The following is a 23,638-nucleotide window of genomic DNA, read 5'->3' on the forward strand; positions in this document are numbered from 1 at the left end:
TGGCTGTGCTGAGGACAGTCCTGCGGCCAGATTCCAGGACTTTTGCCAGACCAGCCTCCTCCAAAATTCAACCCCTTCAGTGTCATTAGGGAGGGTGGAAGGATTAAACCCTCCTCAGATTAGAGGTTTCCCTGGAGATAGATAAGACAGGATCCCTGAAGAAGGTGCTAGAGAGACCATTTAGCAGCCTCCTCATTTTCAGGTCGATGTTTCTGAAAGCAACCTACTCTATCAAGAGTAAACAGTGAGGTAGAAACACAGCTGTGCCAAGAGCCCAGGATTTCCACCCACAAGGGTAAGGGTATTTGTCGAGCCTAGGGTTGATTCCCACCTGCTCCCAGGATAAACAGAGGCACAATGACTTGGAAGAATAACTAAGCAGTGCTTAGAAAGAGAAAGAAGATAATGAAAGGAAGTGGAGGGTTTTGTCTCCTAACCCTGCAGCCCAAGCCCTCTCCTCACTTCTACAGAGGCCTGGCAGAGGGCCAGGAGGAGGGTATCAAGAAATGCAGTATAAACCTCTGAGATTTATTGGCTGCTGCTTCTCAATATGGCCATCCTGCTGTGGCCTCTGGGGGGCATTTGCCGATGTAATCAGCCCAGAAAGAGAGTCATCCCAGCCAGGGGTGTAAATCACCCTTCACAAAGCTAGGAGAGAGACATGTGGCCCTAGATAAGGAAGAAGAGATGTGGCCTCTTGTGCCCTTTCCTCCCTTCCCCTGCCCAAGGGGAACTGGTTCCTGAGCTGTAATGCACTTTAAATGGAGTTTGTGCTTCATTTTAATCTCTATCTGCCCTGCCAGTCTTCCAGGAGAGCTGTGAAAGTGAACATCTGGCTACTCAGCTTTTCTACAGGGCCTGTTTTTCCCCAAAGCCACACTACCTCCCTGTACCTTCTCCTCCAGTGAGGTTAGAAAGCTGTACTGGGGACCGATATCCCCTTTCCACTCCACTCTGGCAATAGTTTCAAAATGGGATCTACAAAGAGTAACAATTTCAGATGGTTGGAATGCTAAAAAAGGGCTGAGACTGATGAAATAACAGAGTTGTCAGGGGTGGGGGGTGCCAAGGGGTGTCGCCTCTGCTCTCCCCCTCCTTCAGCAACCAAGCCCAATCAAGTTTGGGTAGGAAGACAGGCTGGGAAAAGGCATTTCCTCAGGAGGCTCACTCTAAGTGTCTACTCAGTGCCATCCCCATGGAATGGACCAGGAAGGCAGGAACAGGGTCAAACTGCTAGGCTGAGAGCAATCCTAATTCCACATGTAATAGGCCGGCCTTTTTGTGAGAATAATGAGATGCCTGGAGCATCTTTCTGCCTGGGCACTGGAGTGGAGAGTCTGACATCATTGGACCTTTAATGACGATTGGTAACCAAAGCTAGGGGAGAGATGAGGAAGCCTCCGCAAATAAATTTGACTCCAACACTTATATTGACAGCTTTTCCAGCACACCCTCTGCCCACCAACCATGTCCCCTGTGACTGCCAACACCTGCTAGATAAGCAGCATTGCCTTTGGGAACCTTGTAGATAATGACAAATGAGCCAGTCTTTTCTATAAAGATGATGTTATTCAACTGTCATTCAATTCAATAATGTCTTTTGAGACTGATTATGGGTTCAAATTTGTACCGGGTGCAAAAATGATTAAGAGACAAAACTTGCCCTATAAGGCTTTGCAATCCACTGAATGGGCTCAACAGTCTGAAAACCTTGCATCTTACTCCACTTCATTTGTAATCTTGGTTTCTGCCTTCTATCAGGCCCTCTCTCACTGGTAAGCTTTAATTCCTGCTGCTACCCTCACCTGGGATATTAACAGTGTGGTGAATAGTTAAGAACACAAGCTTTATAGACCTTCTGGGTTCAACACATGCTGGATGACCTTGGGCACAGCACTTAATTTTTCTGGGCTTCAGTTTCTTCATCTGTAAAATTAATAACAATACCTATTTCATACAACAGTTGTGAGGATTATACAACTATATATTGAGTAAAAACTTTAGCATAATGCCTATCCAGAGCAAGCACTGAATAAATGGTATCATTCCAGGTGGCATGCAGAAGTTAATTTTTCTGTGACCTTAGCCAGCCCCCACCACCAGATTTGTTGCTTTGGAGCTGAAGGCTACAGTACTTCTTCTCTTTGCCAGAGTGCTTATAAGGATGGGAAAAAAGGAAATCATTTTCTACATTGTCAGTCTCTCTTTTTTTAATGTTTATTTATTTATTTACAGAGCACACACCCACGAGCAGGGGAAGGAAAGAGAAAGAGAATCCCAAGCAGACTCCATGCTCAGTGCAGAACCCAACATGGGGTTCAAACCCATGAACCTCAATATCATGACCTGAGCTGAAATCAAGAGTCAGATGCTTAAATGACTAAGCCACCCAGGCGCCCCTACCCTGTCAGTCTCTTGAGGACAAGGGCAGTTTGTAAGATCAAGCCCTGCGGTTGGATTCTGTACTGACAGCACAGAGCCTGCTTGGGATTCTCTCTCTTTGCCCCTACCTGGGGCATGCACACACATGCACTCTCTCTCAAGATAAATAAATAAACTTCAAAAGAAAAGGTTTAAAAAATAAAATAAAATAGGGATGCCTGGGTGGTTCAGTCGGCTAAGTGTTAGATTTCAGCTCAGGTGATGATCTTGAGGTTTCTGAGTTTGAGCCCTGCATTGGGCTCTCTGCTGTAAGCATGGAACCCACTTCAGATCCTCTGTCTCCCTCTCCCTCTGTCCTTCCACTGCTCTCTCTTTAAAATAAATAAACATTTGAGGGGCGCCTGGGTGGCTCGGTCGGTTGAGCGTCCGACTTCGGCTCAGGTCATGATCTCACGGTCCGTGATTTCGAGTCCCGCGTCGGGCTCTGTGCTGACAGCTCAGAGCCTGGAGCCTGTTTCGGATTCTGTGTCTCCCTCTCTCTCTGCCCCTCCCCTGTTCATGCTCTGTCTCTCTCTGTCTCAAAAATAAATAAACGTTAAAAAAATTTTTTTAAATAAAATAAAATAAACATTTGAAAAATAAATAATAAAAACAAAAGGAATTGGTATTTCCTTAACATTTGCATGAATTGAATGGGGAAAGAGAATCTTCCATACCTCCTCCCACTTTATAAAAGGAAAGGAAAGGAAAGGAAAGGAAAGGAAAGGAAAGGAAAGGCCCCTGCCCTCTCTGTGGCAGAGGTCAGCCAGATCCTGGGCTGAGAGTCAAAACCATGTTTTCAGACTGAAAGATTTCCAGTCCTCATTTCTAGACTTTATAATGAACAGATACCAACCAGTCAGTGTTAGTGTAGAGGTAACCGACTATATACCTTATTCCAAGGTCTCTGTGCTAGGGTCTTAGCCCTTAACCTCATCTCTCAAGCCCAAGCAACCCTTATGGCCTTGACTTCTTAAGAAACTATAATTGAGGCACTCACTTACATATTTAACATGTAATAGACTGTCAACTCTAGAGAGTCATATTGTTCTTTGTTGAGGATGTGGTAACGGCAAACCCATTCAGAGTATGGACACTGGAGCCATATTGCCTGGGTTCAAATCCAGATTCCACCATTCATTCATTACCTATGTGAACTTTTTTTTTTTATTAATTTTTTTTTTTTAACTTTAGAGAGAGAGAAAGCACAAGTGGGGGAGAGGGGCAGGCAGAGAGAGAGAGAATCTTAAGTAGGCTCCATGCTCAGCAGAGGCTAACTGGGATCATGACCTGAGCCAAAATCAAGAGTCATTTGCTTAACCAACTGAACCACCCAGGTTGCCCATTAGCTGTGTAATTTTTTAAAAGTTACTGAATCCCTCTGTTTCTTACTTTCTTTATCTGTAAAATGTGCCTAATAATAAGTACCTGCCTCACAGGAGTGTTGTGAAAATTAAACTAGTTGATACATATGAGTTCATAAAAAGTCTTGCATATAATAAGCACCCGAAAAATGTTAACTACTGTTATTATTCCTGAAAATAACATAAATCAAATCACATGGTACCTATGAGGTGGGAGGATATTACAAGAAATTATACAGGAAAATGGTGCCTTTTAGGCAAATACAATTTTTCATAAAGTAAGTAACTAATTAAGCCCTAGTTTTTGTTTTGAAACTCAGAATTTCCACTTAATTAAGATTACTGAAAGCGCTGCTATAAACATTTATAGCAGCGCTTTCAGTAATAGACAAATTATGGAAAGAGCCTAAATGTCCATCACTAATGGATAAAGAAGATGTGGTTTATATATACAATGGAATACTATTTGACAATGAGAAAGAATGAAATCCTGCCATTTGCAACAACGTGGATGGAACTGGAGGATATTATGCTGAGTGAAATAAGTCAGTCAGAGAAAGATAGATACCATGTTTTCACTCATATGTGGATCCTGAGAAACTTAACAGAAGACCATGGGGGAGGGAAGGGGAAAAATAGTTACAGAGGGAGAGGGAGGCAAACCATAAGAGACTCAAATACAGAGAGCAAACAGAGGGTAGATGGGGGTGGTGGTGTGGGGGAGAGGGGAAAATGGGTGATGGGCACTTCTTGGGATGAGCACTGGGTGTTGTATGTAAGCGATGAATCATGGGAATCTACCCCCAAAACCAAGAGCACACTGTATATACACTATATGTTACCCAATTTGACAATAAATTATGTTAAAAAAATAATACTAATAAAATGGGACTGGGAAAAAAAGTTACTGAAATATGAACATGACCACCAGTCTCTTCCCAGGTGGGGGCTTGGTTCTACTTTTCTGGGGAAAATGATCAGGAAATGACCCACTAGGTTAGGCAATAAGTCAGGGGACTCCCTCCTCATATTTGGAAGTGGAGGTACTTCAAACATTTTCCTCCTCCGGCTACTAGGAGTACCTGTTTGGCAGGCGTAAGGATGTGGGAGTGGGACAGAGAAGCAGCATCTTCACCTCAGCCTTCTGCACCTAATACAGCAACAGCTTTTCTCTCCTTTCCCCTCAGCCCTCTGAGCTCTGAGCTCAAGGGCTCAGGGAGAAGGCCAGAGAGGTAGCTTCCTTCTGCGCAGAGAGAAGTGCAAGCAGCGGAGGCTGCAGACTCCAGAAGCTGCCTTAAAGAATACAGCAGCGCCCTCTGCTGGGAAGCACAACCGCCGCACTCCAAGAGAAGCACACTAGCGAACCTTGCAAACATCAATCCAGCTACTGCCCTTCTTCCCTCCCACTTACTTAAAAAAAGTCTCTTGGCCACAGAACCTGGGAAGATGTCACTTTTGTCTCTATTCTATCTCAGCCAGGCTTCAGAGCCCTTTGTCCTTTTCCAGTCCTGGGCTAGCACTCCTACCAGGTTAACGCAGAATGACAATGATCAGTGGCAATTCTACCACCACCCCAGGCCATAGTGCTGTATCTCACTATGAAGACGAAAGCCTGGTTACATTAAAGAACTCTAAGAACAGAAAGCCTGGGATAGTGCTGGAAAATAGTTGAAAAGGTCTTCCTTAAGTCTAACTGCTCCTGCTTACTACTTTTGTATTCTTTTATTCCTATCTTCAGATAGCACAGATATCTATTTTCAACTCTCCCAAGTCCTAAACTTATCTCTGTGAGATGTGAAATGAAGTGGAGAAAAGACTGTGGGAAATGAGAAAAGTCAAAATTCCACTGTAGACAAGGAATCTTTTTGAGCCCAACTCAGAACTATAACCTGCCTTAGACATGGCAATCATCTTGGTTCTCTGAGCCTAGTTATCACAGCATGCTGAGTATGGGGCACACTTTTAGGTAACGCATACCTTGGAATGGTCTAGGAAAGGATAGCCAGGATATTGCTGGAGAATGCAGTTTAAAAGGTTTTCCTTAATTCCAGAGCAGAGGTTCTCAAGGCTTGACATGCATCAGAATCACCCGAAAGGGAAATTTCAAAACCCAGAATTCTGAGCCCTAACTCAGAAGTTTTGTTTTAGTTAACTGTGTGATGCCTGAAAATTTACATTTCAAAGAAGTTCAGATGATGCTTACTGTTCAGGGCCCAAACTTTGAGAACCACAGGTCTAGAGAAAAGCACCTTGGCCTCAGCTATAAATCAAGATGGTTACACCTTTGTTTAAAGGAGTCTAATTTGGTGATCTCTTCCTTATAAAGACCTTCTAGGAGTAGACTGAGCTCACAATCAAATCTCTAATTTTGTAGTGTTTATTTTCTCATTTAAGAAAAAGAGAGAGAGGGAAACAAAGAAGGAAAGTACAAAGAAAGAAGATGCCCAACTCCCTTGCACAGACCCAGGGAGAGAAAGAGCTGGCTGGCTTGTAAGAAGACACTTAATTGGGAAGAGAATGTAACCACTTCCTGAAGCAACACAAATCTCCATCCAACCCAAAGCTACAGCCTTCTAAAGCCAGCTCCGGGACTTAGTCAACAGCCAGCAGTTTTGCTAAAACCAACCCCCAGGCCTAGAATTTCATTATCTTGGCAGCCTGTTGGTTTGCAGCCATCTTTTAACAATGTTGGGTTTTGCCACATTCAACATGGCTCTTTCTGTTCAGGGTTTCTACAGTGTCTTTGGGTGACTTGTAAGCAGCAAACCACTGATCCATTGTCATGGGCTCACATCCTTCACCAGTAAGGCAATCTGTTCCTGCAGCTGCCGCTCCCCTTCCCATGCTTTGCTCTGGCTTCGACACCTCAGCAGCTCAGCCTTGTGGTCTTGGTGATGCATAGGGCAGTAGCTCTGTGGTTCACACAGTTCCTGAAAGGTAGGGGACAAAGTAAGGGATACTCCAGTTTCCAGAACTCTGCCTACTAACTATAATGGAGATGCTGACAGTAGTAGCTAAGAAGAGCAGCAGTTTCTTCTCGGAGGGCTTTGCAGGCCCTGGAAGTTTAATGCTCAAGTTGGCTCCCCCAAGTCTGAGCTCTCCTGTTGCCCACGTGCCCCATTCTTTACCGTATATTCTGGAAAGAAGTCTCTGTAGCCCCCTTTAAGGATATATAGCTCTGGGTAGTACAATGCAGGATACTGGTTCAGAGCCCTGTCCTCTTCTCTGAGAGAGCGGCACCTTTAGAGAAAACCCAGAGGTGGGTGGGGTGAAAAGAAGCAAGGTCAGGATTCTGTGGACCATTTGCTGGGGAGGGGAACAAAGAATAGACTATGGGTAACCCCAAAGGACTTCCAGATCTCACTGTTTTTGCAAAATAAGGTTCAAGTAGTCACTCTTTCTCCTTTCCTTTGTTGGTATCTCATTCCCAATCCTTTTTCCTTCACTACTCCAAACTTTAAAAAAAAAAAAAATGTTTTTTTTTAAGTTTACTTATTTTGATGGTTGGGGAGAGACAGAGAAAGAGGGCGAGAGAATCCCAAGCAGGTCCCACGCTGTCAGTGGGGAGCCTGATGCAGGGCTCCAACCCACAAACCGTGAGATCATGACCTGAGACGAAACCAAGAGTCAGATGCATAAGTGACTGAGCCACCCAGGCACCCCTCTGCTCCAAACTTTTAAATTGTAGAAACTTTTCCTTCCACTTCTCTAACCTTTAAGCTGCAATGGAAAATATGCATTCTTCATTCATTCATTCATTCATTCATTCATTCATTCATTCATTCCCGTCTCTGTCTGAACTGGTCTGGGAAGGCTCCCGGTTTTAAGTCCCAATTCAAGGTCCATTTCCAACATCTGCCCATGTAGACACTCACATTCGGGGACCCCTTTCTGAGGAGAATTCACAGTGGAACACGATGATTATTCTTTTCTGGGTGTCCAGAGGCATGACAGGCTTCTTCAGAAAGAAGTCATATAGTTCTTCCTGACTGTACAAATTTAAGGCTCCCTGTAGAAGAATTTTGGTAAGTACTGTATTTCCTTAAGCACCTCTGGACAGTTACAACACTTAGAAATAACTGGGATACCATCTTGGGATATCTGGGCAAAGAAGTCTAGACTATAAGCACTTTTGGGGCATAGATCTAATTATATCTCTGGGTCTATCCCCAAGGTCTGGCATAGAGCTTGGTATGTAGTAGGTATTCAATAAATGTTTGTAGAACTGACCCTCCAACCCCTAACATGTAGGAATCGTTGTGAGGAATGTCTGTGAGTATCTGCAAAGTGCTTCTCAATCCTTGCATTAATATTTTAATTTGAAGTAGGAGCCCTTGGCTCCAACAAAATAGGGGGAGATCGGTCTAGGAGGAAAAGGGAAAGTAAATTGCTCGACGTACACAGAATTAGAATAGGAATGAGGACTTGCAGCCTTATCCAAATGTATAACCTCTGCCCTGGTTCTGGAGTTCATAGGGCTTTTATCCATAGACTCTGCTCAATAAAGAGCTACCTCCAGCCCCTCCCAACTAATGTCCCCTATGTAACCTCACCTGGATGTGTCCTCCCTGGTACTCATATGGATAGCGGCAATCGATGATATAAAACTTCTCAATCAGACTCTGGAACTTCCCTGACAGTAAGGCAGCCACCTGCACAGAAACAATGATTAAACACTCTGCTCCCAGTCACTCCAAGGGAGAGAACAGCCCTTCACACAGTTCGTCATTTGTACTCCCTTTAGTCACCCAGGATTCTACTGTATGCCCGTCCTCCAAAGGCCCCCTATATTTTGAAACGGAGCAATGGTTGCATCCTTACCCCCCATTCAAGAGGATAAAATAGGAAATGGTCTTTTTGGAACACCGAAGTAGCTAGTATTGTCAAGACACCAGAGAAAATTGTATTCAAGCCACTCATCTGGAGGCAGGCATGGCTGCATTGAGCCTCTCAGAAGACACCCAAGGACTTCTGCAGTGGTACAGGTAGCAGGTAGCAATTCCGACTTTGCAAGAAGAAATGGGAAATGGTTCCCCATGCTCCATCGTAAAGGAAGAAAGCAAATCTTTCAGGAAAGGATAAGGAAGGAAAAGGTCGACATCCTTAAGCTACTTGTAACAGTGTAAATTGGTTCAACCTTTCTGGAGTGAATTTTGTAAATGTAAGTGTAATTACACTTTGACTCAGTAATTTCTATTCCAACATCTTTAGTGAACAGAAAAGTACGCAAAGATATGGGACAACAATATTCATCCCTGCATTCATTATTTTAGGTTATCAAAATATTACAAATAACTTAAATATTCAATAATGGGGGTTTGGTTAAATTATACATGCCAATATAATAGAATATTATATAGTCATTGAAAGGATAATATAGATTTTTTTTATTGATGTAGAAACATATTTACAATGTCTTGCTAAGCTAACTTCAACATGTATAGAAGCTAACATGTTCATTATGATTCTATTTTTATCAAATATGTTCCAGAATAAAACGTGGAAGACCATAAGGAAAATATTACTAGTGGTTATCTCTAGTGATGAGATTATGGGTAGGGTGACCAAATAACTATTGCACAAACTAGGACACTTTTGAGAGTGAAAGAGAACACTATAAATAATTACCACACGCTGAAAGGTGTCAATGGGATTGTAACCTCTAAACCAGGATATAAATTTGCTTCAACTGAGTGATTTTGACTTTTTTCCTGCCCTCCCTTCCTTTATTGTTTTCTCTCTTTCATAACAATTTTATATCACTGGTTTAATTAAAAATAAAGGCAACAGAATGGGATAAATGGGACTCCTTTAACACAGCTTCAGTTGAATGAGGTGCCTAAGTGAGTGAACACAATGAAAGAAATATAATGGAAGTGGGATTTTAGGGACAGAACAGACCAGATGGTAGCTTATGTAACCAGTTACCATCTCCAGAAATCTGCTTACTGTTTCTGGGTTGATGTACTTCAGATCTTGGTGTCTCCCTGACACGGTTGGCAGCACACACACCTAGAAATACCCAAGAGCTGAAATAACAACAAATTTTCTATACCCCAACTTGAGATCAAAGACCACAAATTGTCCTCCTTTCCAACTGATCTTAAAACCCCAGATGCCTTCAAAACAATCAAGAGTCTCTATAACTTGCATATGTAGCAATCCATTTCTAAGAAGTGATTCTAAGGAACTAATCAAGGGTGTGTACAAAATTTTAGATTTAGCTATAAATATGTCCACCTTGGTACAGTTCAAAAGGAAAACTTGTAAAAGTAAATATGCTACAAGAACAGCTTTATCAAGAAATTATGGGCAGGAATGCCTGGCTGGCTCAGTTGGTAGAGCGCGTGACTCTTGATCTCAGAGTTGTGAGTTCAAGCCCCACAGTGGGTGTGGAGATTACTTACAAATAAAAAAGTAAAAAAATAAAAATCTTTTAAAAAAATTATGGGAATCCAAAAAGAAAAAGAAAGAAAGAAAGAAAGAAAGAAAGAAAGAAAGAAAGAGAAAGAAAGAAAGAAAGAAAGAAAGAAAGAAAGAAAGAAAGAAAGAAAGAAAGAAAGAAAGAAAGAAAAAAGAAATACTGTACTATTAAAAATTATGAAATGATGTTGGGGTGCCTGAATGTCAGTTAAGCATCTGACTCTTGATTTTGGCTCAGGTCATAATCTCCTGGTTCATGGGTTTAAGCCCCATGTTGGGCTCTGTGCTGACAGTGCAGAGCCTGCTCGGGATTCTCTCTTTCCCTCTCTTTCTGCCCCTTCCCCGCTTTCACCCTCTCGAAAGAAAGAAAGAAAGAAAGAAAGAAAGAAAGAAAGAAAGAAAGAAAGAAAGAAAGAAAGAAAGAAAGTTTTTAAAATTATGAAATGATGAAGCAGAACTGTTTATTGACATGAAAAGATGTTCTTGATACATTAAATGAGGAAGAAAAAAAACCCCAGTAGATCACAAAACAGTATAAATAATTTTTTGTGAAAAAACAAAAAAACCCAAAAATATGTATTTGTGTATGTAAAATATGCATGTGTGTTTGTGAAAATACATAGAAAAAAGTCTGGAGGAATATATACCAAGATGTTCATAAGATTTGAGGTACATTGCATTTTCTACTTTTCCTGTAATGACCAAGTATTATTTACATAATTTTAAAAGATTTTTTTAAATGTTTTATTTTATTTTTGTGAGAGAGACACACAGAGTGTGAGAGGGTCACACAGAGTGTGAGAAGGTCACACAGTGTGAGAGCGTCAGAGGGAGAAGGAGACACAGAATCTGAAGCAGGCTCCAGGCTCTAAGCTGTCAGCACAGTGCGTGATGTGGGGCTTGAACTCAAAAACAGTGAGATCAGACCTGAGCCAAAGTCAGACGCTCAACTGACTGAGCCACTCAGGCACCCTAAAAGATATTTTTAAAAAGAAAAAAGTAAAAAGCCTCACACTTCCCCACTGCTTTGGATTTTCCCAGAATTAATAAAAAGTACTTTTTCACTGGAAAGGCTTAGGGTCTAGATCTACCATGATAGCACCTTCAGTTTATCAAATAGTAGTTGGTGAGGATACATGATTATATCTAGTGTCCTCTGCAAGCAACAACAACAACAAAAAGAAGACTCAAATCCAAAATGACTCAGTGAAATATAGGATGAGTATAACCAAACTCACCTTGGAGAAATCACCAATCAGAGACCCCTGGTTAGACTCTTCCTCCAGCATCTGAGTGATATTAATGTCACAGAGAGAGACTGCCTTCTTTAGACCTAAGCCCTGAAGATGACAAGATTTCCCCCACCCCAATTCCTCATGTTAAAAGTTTAAAAACCAGGGGAGAGAAGGAGTGGAGACTTATTAAAAATATGCACACCTTTTTATCTAATAATTGTTTGTTTTCCTAGGGAAATAAAAATATGCACAAAGATTTATCTGTAAAAGTGTATATCCCAGCAAGTTTATAATAGAGAAAGATTATTAATAAATAACACGGTCTTGTTTAAACAAATCATATTCTACACATTATATATTACTATTATGCAATAACAAGTATGTTGTAGGGGCACCTGGGTGGCTCAGGGAGTTAAGTGTCTGACTTTGGCTAGGGTCATGATCTCATGGTTTGTGGGTTCAGGCCCCAAACAATGGGCTCTGTGCTGACGGCTCAGAGACTGGAGCCTGCTTTGGATTCCATCTCTTTCTCTCTCTCTCTCTCTGCTCCTCTCCTGCTCATGCTCTGTCTCTCTCTTTCTCAAAAATAAATAAACATTAAAAAAAAAGTATGCTGTAGATTAATTTCATTGACATGAAAATAAGTTCACGATATCCTTAAAAAAATGAGAAAACATGTACTTTTGTAATACCACTTTAATAAAAGAAAACAAAAAACTGCATCCAAAAAAGAATCTGGAAGAACATACACCAGCTAACAATAATTATCTCTGGCCTATGGGATTATGGACATTTCACAACAGCTTCTTTTTTTCTTTTTTTTTTTTTTTAATGTTTTTTCATTTTTGAGAGACAGAGAGCAACAGAGTACGAGTCAAGGAGGGACAGAGAGAGAGAGGGGGAGACAGAAAATCTGAAGCAGGCTCCAGGCTCTGAGCTGTCAGCGCAGAGCCTGACGCAGGGCTTGAACTCAGGAACCGCGAGATCGTGACCCAAGACGAAGTTGGATGCTCAACTGACTGAGACACCCAGGCGCCCCTCACAACAGCTTCTTTTGTTTATGTGAAACTTATGTACTATAAAACAGCCAAATGTATTTAGATTTTTTTATAAAGGAGAGGTAGGAAATGGGGGCTAAGCTTTTCAAAAGTTACTTGCCACCAAACAGTGTGTTCCATGATGCTATTTCTGTCAGAATGCAGTTAAAACAGCAGTAAATATCCTTACCATTCAAGGTTGCCTTGTATCCTCTCAGATCTTAAAAAAGAAAGTTGGGAAGACAGTATGCCAACATCATTTCCAGAAGTATAATATAAAAAATATTTACTGTTAAATATTTTATACATGGATGCAGATGTAGAAAAGACAGAACAGAGACAAAAAGCAAAAGTAATTAAAAAGAAGATATACTAAAGCAATCCTCATACCAAAAAAGCAGAAAAGACAAGAAAGAGCATTAAACAGATTCTCATCTTGAAAAGTTCTTACCTTCCTGAATTCTTTGTTGTGAGAACAATACTCCTGTTTTACTTTATCCGCTATGGGATTGTCCTTGAATTTTACCACCTGATTCAGTCTTGGCCTGTTCAGAGTCTCTGGCAGTGAAGGCGAGCGATACAAGGAGCTTCTATTCAGAGATGCCTGTATGGGAATATCACCCCCCGCCCCCCGCCATGTTCTTACTCCTCTAAGTGTGTCTGCAGGCCAGCAGCATGAATACTCCGGGGAGCTTGTTAGAAATGAAGAATCCTAGATATTGGACCCCAGACTGAATTAAAATCTGCACTTTAGCAAGTTGCCCAGGTGATTTCTAGCAACCCTAAAGTTTGATAGGCAAAACCTTAGGTAAGCAACCACTCTTCCCCTCCTATTAACATCTTTCTCCTCAGACTGCATGATGTTTCATCTCCCCCAGATATATTAACTCTAAGCCAAACCAAATTCACCACGTGACCATCTTATACACACCAATTCTTGTAAGAGAAAGCAAGTGCAAACTCAATTCCTCCAGTCAAGGGAAAAAACAAATGAACCTAATCCCACAATTCCTCTATAGGATCTTAAGACTCTGACAATCAACATTTAAGGACCCAAACAAAATAGAGGATGACAAACCAAAAAGGTCAGTCTGGGTAAAAAAAAAATACTAGGCAGCAAGAGTATGTGTCACTTTTTTGGGTAGTAGTTTCTTAGAGGGACAGAGAAAAAATACCACTCAGCTTTCTTATAAAGGAGGTTGTTAGTGGGAAAGAAAAATAGCAAAATAAGCATCCTGCAAGGGAAACGGGAACACTAGAATCTAATATCAAGATTACTATTATAGGATTGATATTATGAAGACTATCAGGGGAAAAATGGATTAAATACCATGAAGAACTAGCCTTGGAGTTACTGGCCCAGACTAAAGTGTAACATGATGGACTACTGTGTCCTTGAAAGCCATGATTTGGGTATTATAACCACAGGCAGAGGGATATATTAAATGACCTCTGATAACAACTTTCAACTTATCTAAGATTCTTTAAAAGAAATGTTTTTAAATAATCTCGACACCCAACATGAGGCTCGAACTCACAACACAGAGATCAAGAGTCCCATGTTCTAGTGACTGAGTCAGCCAGGTACCCCTCAACTAATCCAAGATTCTTATCCTCTGTTCCCATATACCTTCTATCTCTTGCCTAGATAAAAGCCAAAAGTTTCTACTTTATACACTCACCTCACTAACTGCTATGGATTGATTGAGAAGTGAGCTAGATAATGAGAGAGCTATAACTAGAAGACAAGTTGATGGTCAATGATTTCTGGGAGAATAAAAAAACAGTGTTTGTCACATCGATGGTCCCATCTAAGGAAAACTCCATTGTTCATGGTACCAGCTGAAGGTACAGTTCACATTTTATTTACCAATATTTTTACACAGACATTTTCCCTTGGATCCATGCCAGTCAACTCCCTACATCCCCACAACCCTGTCCAGAGCCACTGACAGGCCCATATTGCTGGTTCAACACACCCATTTAGTAGCCTAGAATATGTAAAAATAATCTGGGCCAATTAGGTTCTCTCTCCTGGGAGTCTAACTTAGAAAATGGCAAAATAATTAGGCAGCAACAGAAGCCAAAGCTTAAAAGGAAGAAGTCAAGAGATACAGTCAAGGCCATGAGGCCAGTGATGAATGCATGGATGAACCGAAGGTATAGTGGCAGAGAGATGTAGTAAAGGAATGAGGAACAGGCTACCCAGACTTCTTGACCCACTATTCTTCATATAATTTCAATTTTGCCCTGAGAAGAAGGCAGGAGAAAGCCAGATAGGAATTTCAAATTTGATGGCCTTAGTGCAGTCTTTGTTTCTTTTAACCATAAGAGCCTTCCTAGAACATACCAAATTATTAGGCTAACGGCTCATTTTAAAGAGTTTGGAATGAATGAGCTACTAAGGGAAATGTATCCATTTTTTAATATTATATCTAAGAAACTTTTACCTAACCCATGGTCACAGAAATTTTCTCCCATGTTTTTTTCTTCAGATGTTTTATAGTTCCAGATTTTACATTTAGGTCTATGATCCGTTTTGTGCTAATTTCTATATACGGCATGAGGTATGGATTGAGGTTTTTGTTTTTCATATAGATTTTCAATTGCTCCAGCACAATTTGTTGAAAAGACCATGTTTTCTCCATTTAATTGTTTTTGTATCTTGGTCTAATTATCAACTGGCCATATATGCATGGGTCTATTTCTTGAATCTCTATTCTCTTGCATTGATGCTTTAGGTTTCTAGTAGGTATTATGGTGATAATGAAGGTGATAAATATCTTTTTGTGTTTTGTATAATCCAAAGCAAGAACCCAGAAATAAATGACAGCAGAAAACTACTTTAACAAACAGAAATAGCCACTACTTTTCTAACAGATTCTTTTCAACACATTTATATTAAAACAAAAGGCAATTTACTGCAAAGAGCATACATGCTTGGTCATGAAGACATGATGATACTTTAGCTTTGTCTTGCTAGTCAAAATTTCCCAGTTCTCAGAAGCAGCAGTGGGGAGAACCAAGGACCAGCTGGCTTAGATGGCACTCAATATCTGCCAATTAGTGATTTTCCTTCTTTAAGGAATCAATAAATACTTTCAATATTTGGGAGTTTTAAGCATTGAAAAGGCCAGGGAGAAGAAAAGGAAACTTGCTAAGCTCGAGTCTACCTGTGGATTTTATAAAAAGATCTAATTGAATAATTATTATCTTGTAAACTGAGAAGGCATCACCATTTCCTCATGGCCTGCACACTCTTCTATACAAATAGACTTGGCTTCTGGTCTTGTCAAAGTTATCAGCAATCTTCATATCACTGTATCTTTGGACATATATCTTTCTGAACTTCATAGTAGCTTCCATGGAGTTGGCTACTGCCTTCTTCCTTGGCTTCAAGACACCTTCTAGTTTAGATTAGGGCTGGTACAGGCAATCCCTAAACTATAGAACCATGATGCTTCTACCTCTCTGTTGCTCCTTCTCAGTCCTCTTTGTTGGGCCTCTTCACTACCAAACCTCTAACAGATGTTGGACGAGGGTTAGGTCCTGGCCCTTTTATATCTCCTCACTTTGGCCTTATGTGATTTTTTTTTTTTTCTATCTGTGAATTCAAATTTTCTGTTTTGAAAATAAGTATTGTTTATACTGATGACTCTCAAATATCTATTTCAAATCAAGACTTCTGCTCTTACTTCCAGATTTCCATATCCACATACTTCCTTGGCAGTTTCTGAGTACCTGCTACGTGTCATAGCAGTGAATAAGGGAGTGGAAGAGACAAAGAAATATGTGCTTTTAAATTCTATAAGTAAAAAATAAGAAGAATAAAAAGATAGGGAATATATTTGGGTTGGAAAGCTTGTCAGGAAAGGCTTTTCTGATGGTTAACACATGTAGGGAAATGAGACTGAATTGAGGGAAAAAAATCCTGTGTTACCTATGGGAAGAATGTTCCAGGCTGAAACAACAATGCAAAGGCCCTGTAAGAATAGCAAGGCCAGTAATGGCCACATTTAGTATGGAGCATTTTTAGAAAGTTCAAAAACTAATTGAAGCAATACTATGAACCAACTAAACCTAACAGACATTACAGAACACTGTACCCAACAACTGAACATGCATTCTTCTCAAATACACATGAAATATTCTCCAGGACAGATCATGCACTAGGTCATAAGACAAGACTCAATAAATATTAAAAGACTGAAATCATACAAAGTATGTTTTCTGACCAAAATGGATTAATCAGAAATGAGTAACAGAAAAAAAAATCTGGGAAATTCACAAATTAGGTGGAAATTAAACAACACACTCCAAAATAAACATTGGGTCAAAGAAGATCTCAAGAGAAATTAGAAAATACTTTTGGATGAATAAAAATGAAGACACAACATACCAAAATTTAGTTAAGGATACAGCTAAAGTAGTGCTTAGGTGAAACTTTACAGTTATAAAGGCCTGTAACAGAAAAAAAGGAATGATCTCAAGACGATGACCTAACCTTCCATCAAAAAGGAAACTAAATCCAAACCAAGCAGAAGCAAGGAAATAAAGATTAGAACAAAAACTTAATGAAGTAAAGAACAGAAAAGAGAAAACAACAGAACCAAAAGTTGATTTTTTGAAAAGATCAACAAAATTGATAAACTTTTACCTAGATTGACCAAGAAAAAAAAAGAGAAAAGACTCAAATTACTAAAATTAGGAATGAAAGAATGGACAGTACTAGCAATTATAATAAAAAAGATTATACAGGGATACTATGAACAACTACATACCAATGAATGAGAAAACTTAGATTAAATGGGCAAATTCCTAAAAAGACTGAAACTAACAAAGAAGGAATAGAAAATCTGACTAGACCTACAAAAAGTAAAAATTGAATTAGTAATTTTAAAACTTCCCACAAAGAAAAGCCCAGGTCCCGATGGCTTCACTGGTGAATTTGGCCTAACATTAAAAAAAAAAAAAAAAAAAAAAAAAACTCCAATTCTACACACACTCTTCCAGAAAACTGAAAAAGAGTGAATTCTTTCCAAATGATGACATTACACTGATACCAATATTACAGACATTACAGGGAAAACAAAACAGTAAAGATCAGAATCTGTCATGAGCATGGACTCAAAAATTCTCAGTAAAATTTCAGTAAATCAAATCCAACAACATGTAAAAAGGATAATACATCATGACTAAGTAAGGATATCACCTGCATGAGAGGTTGTTTAACATTCTAAGATCAATGTAATTAACCATATTAATAAGTTAAAAAAAACTCCTAAGATCATCTCAATAGATGCAGAAAAAACATTTGACAGAATATTTTCTCTTCCTGCTAAAATCTCTCAGCAAACTAAGAATAGAAAGGAACTTCCTCAGCCTAATAAAGGGCATCTTAAGAAACCCATAACTAACAATACTCAACAGAGAAAAACTGGATGCTTTTCCCGTAAGACCAGGTACAAGGCAAAGTGTTCTCAACAATTTCTGATTGCAAAGGAATCCTGATACCAAAAAAATTGTGAAGTCTTCATCTAGGAGCAAGGGGGAAATGATAATACAGGAAGGAAAAAGAGCAGATTACTGCAGAAACAGTCAAGAGGAGATGCTTCCATGTGACTCAGGTTTTTGCAAAATCTTTACAATGGCCTACAAGGCCCTATGTGACCTGTCCTTCTTACTACCTACACTCTGTCCCACTGCGCACCTGCTAATTTTGCTCCAGCCATACTGGCTTCTTGGTATTCCACAGAGATGCCAAGCACATTCCCACTTCAAAAGCATTGCACTTGCTTTTCCTTCTGCCTAGAATAACTCATCCCTCCTGATACCTGTTTGTTTGGTACCCTCACCTGCTTCAGATGTCTGCTAAAACATCGCTCTCAGGTCTTTTCTAATCTATGAAACCTATCAAAAATATCAACTCCCACTCTACTCTAGCCCAATCCAGGTACTCCCTATTCTCTTTACCCTGCATTTTTACCACAGTCTTTAACCATCTGTCATATTATAAATGTATTTGTTTATTTATCTGTTTCCTCCTGACTAGAATGTAAACTCCATGAGAGCACAGACTTTGCTGAGTTGTTGTGTTCACTATTGTATCCCCAGTGTTACCAAATGAATGAATCAATCAATCAACAGGTAGAAGTGCAGAGGGGGAGGTAGCTTCAGATAGGGGGAGGGACACTTCATGCAGGATGACAAGAGGGATGGTATATTATATGGGTATGATTGCTTCTGTTTTCCCTTTGAAACGGAAACACTTCAAACTTGTTTTTTTAATGTTTATTTTTGAGAGAGAATGTGTGAGACAGAACACGGGTGTCATGGGGGGGGGCATGCAAAGGGAGAGAAGGGGAGAGAGGATCTGAAGTGGGCTCTGTGCTGACAGTAAAGACCCCAACACAGGGCTCAAAATCACCAACCGTGAGATCATGACCTGAGCCGAAGTCAGACGCTTAAGTGACTGAGCCGTCCATGAGCCCCCAAAACACTTCAAATTTAACGTGTATAAATCATCCTTGATCCTATCCTTCCTTCACAGCCTATATGCAACCCACCAAGTCCTGTCTACTCTGTATCCAAAATAGCTTTTGAATTTATCCATTTGTCTCTGTAGCCACCACCGTAGTCCAGGCTACCACCAACTTTCCCTGAAGCTACTGAAATAGCTTCCTGTCCTACTTGTACCTGCTTTCATTTCTTTTCCCACCTCCTTCCAACTCTTAATCCTCTCTAATCCATTCTTCATCGAGCAACAGGGCAGTCTTCACAAAATAAACCACATCATATTATTCCTCTGCTTAATATCCCCCAATAGCTTGCCAATGCACTAAGAATAAAATCCACACACTTACCATAGCCCTAAGGCCCTGTATCGTCTGTCTCTTGCTTACCTGCTATCCCACTTCAGGCAAATGTCACCCTCTTTCACACTGGCTTCTCAATTCCTTGCACACACCAAGATCTATTCAACCTTGGGAACTTTGCACCTACAATATGCTCCTCATGGAATCCTCCTGTCTCTAGTCAGGTCATGTATGGTTCCTGTACAACTAGAGTGACCAACTCATTCAAATCTGTCTATGATTTTCCCACTTCTGGCACTGAAAGGCTCAGGTTGTAGGAGCCTCCTCAATGGCAGGCAAACTGGGACAGTTTATCAATATGTTCTCGACTAAATATCTCCTACTCAAGGAGGCCTTTCCTATTTATTCCCATTAAAAGATTCCCTTCAATTAGTGTTTATTTCAGTCCCCATTTCGTTACCTTCTTTACACTTGAACAATTGCAATAATTAAATCATTTTGTCTGTTATGGCAGTCATTTGCAATTTGGCTAAAATTGGAGATTTGGTAAAATCTCAAATTAGATGGGAGGCAGTCCTGCATCCTGATAAGAAGGCCGAAGGGAGACAGGTATTCCTTTTTCCATTCTTTTATAGTCAACCGGATATTCCTGACTGCATTTTGAAACTTGAGGAATAACACAAAAAAAGCAAAGGGTTGGTTGAGACTTTTTTTTATGGTTGCAGCATCACAGTTGAGAATATAGTGGGTGGCAGCAAATGTCCCTGAGCAAGAGTCTAGCATCAGGTGGGATTACATCATGGGGCAGGGGGTTCAGTAATGGTGACATTAAGTGTCCAGGCAGCTGGTGGTAATGTCCTGAGAACAATGACCCCATAGCAGCACTGTGGCCAGGCCTTACCTTGTTTTCCAGCCTTCCTAGCAATTCTGAGCTCCTCAATACCCTCCAGAAAAATCACTTTTCTGCCTAAGGTAAGTAGTAATCAGTTTCTTTTAATTGCAACCAAGAATTCTAACTAGAACATGCATTACCCTGACAAACGTGTGTTTGTTGTTGTTGATATCCCTTTGACAAGAATACGAACTCCAAGAGACCATAAACCTAGTATGTATTATTATTGTATCACCAGTGACTAACATGGTATCTGACACTTAATAGGTACTCAATAAATATTTTTTAAATGAATGAATCAAAAATCACTGAGGTTACACAAATCTCCTTATTCTATCAGGTATCTATTTCCATTTAGCATCAAGAATGTAAACCCCAAACAAACATCCCTATGCCTTTTCTATTCTAAAACCTACTGCTATGCATATTCTTATATAGTGTGCCCTGAACTGAAAATGATGTTATATGAGTCACAATACATTAAAATGAGCACTTAAAGGGAATTATTATTTTTTAAAGACAAAATAAATATCTCACAGCCATATGCTACTCTTCCATGTAAATAAACATACTCTCCAGAGTATTTCCTAGGGTCCGTCTATTTTAAATCCATTCTTCCATACTGTCTATATTATACAATTCACAATGATGTTTCAAAGACAAGAAAAATTTCTGTTATGTTCACTGTACTTATTTCATAAAAGCAGATTAAACACATTAGATAAATTTTCAACAATAAAATTGAAAACAAAAAATTTTCTCTTTAATCAACATTAAATTTAATTCCCTAAGTTAATACTAGTTGAGATTTGACTATTTTAGCTACATTTTGCAAACATGAAGACTAATATATATTTCTAAGAGCACCACTAAATGTTCACTCTATATTGCTCTTTGTTTTTCTCCAGAAGGCCTAGGAACCTTTCCCCATGCTAACTATGCCTAAACTTGCTGTTTTTCCACAGATCTACCCTCCATTACCAGTTAGCCCTCAATAATGTTTGTTTCAGGAAGGTCAACATCAATTCTCTCAATACCCACCCTGTCTCCTTCAGATCATATCTTGGTTCTGCTGTTTTCCTACAAACCAATGCCATTCGCTTGGAAGCTTTGTTAAAACAGACTGCTGGGCCCCACCCTTACAGTTTTTTGATTCAAAGTTTCTGGGATAGGGCCCCCAAATTTGCACTGCTAAGAAATTCCTACCTGACACTGATGCTACTGCTCCAGGGACCATATGTTTAGAAGATTCTAGATCTGCACTACCCATTATAGTAACACTAGCCACACATGGTTGTCTGCATTAATTAAAACTCAACAAAATTATGGGGCACCTGGGTGGCTTGGTCGGTTAAGTGTCTGACTTCAGCTCAGGTCATGATCTCGCAGTTCGTGAGTTCGGGTCCCGCGTGGGGCTCTGTGATGACAGCTCGGAGCCTACAGCCTGCTTTGGATTCTGTGTCTTCCTCTCTCTCTGCCCCTAACCTACTCACATTCTGTCTCTGTCTCTCTCAAAAATAAACATTTAAAAAAAATTTTTTTTAAAAACTCAACAAAATTAAAAATTCAGTGTCTCAGTTGCACTAGCCACATTTTAAGTGCTCAAAACGCACATAGGGCTACTGTATTGGACAGATATAAAGCATTTCCATCATCTCAGGAAGTTTTACAGAACAGCAGTGTTCTAGATAATTGATTCACCATCCTCCTGAACACTTCAGTTCATTCAAACTGTGACTATTCAACCTTACCAACCCTACTCAAAAAGCAAATGTCATTACTATGTGTTCCTGGGACAACTTTCACCTTCCAGGTATCTTCATAAAAGACACCAAATACTGCTAGAAACATCAGCTCAGGAGTCAGGCAGATCTCACCTTAAATCCTGACACTGCCAATGGCTAATTTTGTGACCTTGGGTAAGAGCCTTTATCCCATGGCCAGATGTTCTCCTCCTAAGATAAGACTAAAGAAAGAACAAAAGGGAGAAAAGAAAGAAAATAAAGGGGCATCACACTCATATTTCAGGACTGACATGAAAATTAAATGCAATGACGGATATAAACTGTTCAGCACACAATGCCCAGTACACTCTAAGTAGTCAATAAATGGGACCTACTATTATTACCTGGCTCTCATTTTTCTTTTCCAGTCTAGTCTCTGTTACACCAACAATACTAAAATCCCTATTTCTTCTCTCCTCAAACTCACAGTGTTCTGAAAACTGAAAACCCTTTGGACAGTGACTTCACAACTCCTCAATAGTTGCACCAAGCTTCTCCTGCATTCCACATTAGCCTCTTGACAAAGAGGGACCAAAAAAAAAAAAAGACAAAACAAAAAGAAAAAGATCTGCAACTATCCTCTATTACTCTACTATCAAGAATTCAAACTTGGCATGCTCTCAAACTGACTAAACTTTCCCCTAGTTCTCAAAGCTTTCTAAACTAGGCACTTCTTCTTTTTTTTTTTTTTAATTTTTTTTTTTTCAACGTTTATTTATTTTTTTGGGACAGAGAGAGATAGAGCATGAACGGGGGAGGGGCAGAGAGAGAGGGAGACACAGAATTGGAAACAGGCTCCAGGCTCCGAGCCATCAGCCCAGAGCCTGACGCGGGGCTCGAACTCACGGACCGCGAGATCATGACCTGGCTGAAGTCGGACGCTTAACCGACTGCGCCACCCAGGCGCCCCTAAACTAGGCACTTCTTGCTCCTCAGCAACTTTCAACCACATTACTGTTTTTACTTTACTGAGTCTACTCAGTGAGACATTTGGCTCCTTATCCAGGCTTTGATTCATCATCTTCTACTTCTCTGCTACCTTCACCATCACCTAGACTAACTCAACCCCTTTTTCATCTGCCATTAGCACCCTACAGCCCTCTCTTAATCATCTCTGGAGTTCCAAAGTCCCCAGTCTTGCTTCTAGGCAACAGCACACTATGCCATGTAGGTCTATCATATAAAACAGCACAAATATCATTTTATTAGCCTTTTAATAATTCCCTTCTGTGGTTTCCGAAAGTTGATTATAACCTTCTCTAAATTCTTCATGACTGTCACGTAACACTCACCACTGAGTCATGAGATTACTGCAACTTTCACTTCACTTAGGACATCAAGGCTATTGAGCATCCCTTCTCCATCAATCTTTATAATTCCACATATTTTGGCCCTTACACTATAGTAATTAAGCACTCATACTACACTACAATAATTAAACATTAGTACTTGAGCAAGTATTGTTCTAACTGCTTTATGTACAATTAACTCATTTAATCATCACAACAACCCGATGAAATAGTTACCCAAAATTTTTCTTTTTTATAGATTAAGAAACTAAAGCATAGGGAAATCATATAAGTGTACCCATATTGTTAAAGAATCAAGCTATGGAACCCAGAAAGTCAGGATCCAAAGTCTGTTACTTTCTAGACCAATATGTTCCA

At 40.0% G+C, this 23,638-nt stretch overlaps 1 protein-coding gene across 10 annotated transcripts in view; it reads right to left on the minus strand.

The window, feature by feature from the left end:
- Positions 1-6,146: 6,146 nt before the first annotated feature.
- The window catches only part of CDC25C (cell division cycle 25C), a 34,401-nt gene continuing 16,909 nt past the window's right edge, over positions 6,147-23,638 (minus strand). For 6 of the 10 annotated variants that reach the window (XM_045059609.1, XM_045059610.1, XM_045059617.1 and 3 more), the window contains 7 exons: positions 12,932-13,084; positions 11,447-11,548; positions 9,735-9,797; positions 8,339-8,437; positions 7,661-7,794; positions 6,914-7,025; positions 6,147-6,715 (listed from right to left, as the gene is read on the minus strand). In XM_045059609.1, the coding sequence (XP_044915544.1) occupies positions 6,566-6,715; positions 6,914-7,025; positions 7,661-7,794; positions 8,339-8,437; positions 9,735-9,797; positions 11,447-11,548; positions 12,932-13,084 (813 nt within the window). In that variant the 3' untranslated portion in view covers positions 6,147-6,565. The remainder of the gene's footprint in view (positions 6,716-6,913; positions 7,026-7,660; positions 7,795-8,338; positions 8,438-9,734; positions 9,798-11,446; positions 11,549-12,931; positions 13,085-23,638) is intronic. The other 4 variants (XM_045059633.1, XM_045059615.1, XM_045059625.1 and 1 more) reach the window with 3 other exon arrangements.

Source organism: Felis catus, chromosome A1, assembly GCF_018350175.1.
Source record: "Felis catus isolate Fca126 chromosome A1, F.catus_Fca126_mat1.0, whole genome shotgun sequence".
Taxonomy (NCBI): domain Eukaryota; kingdom Metazoa; phylum Chordata; class Mammalia; order Carnivora; family Felidae; genus Felis; species Felis catus.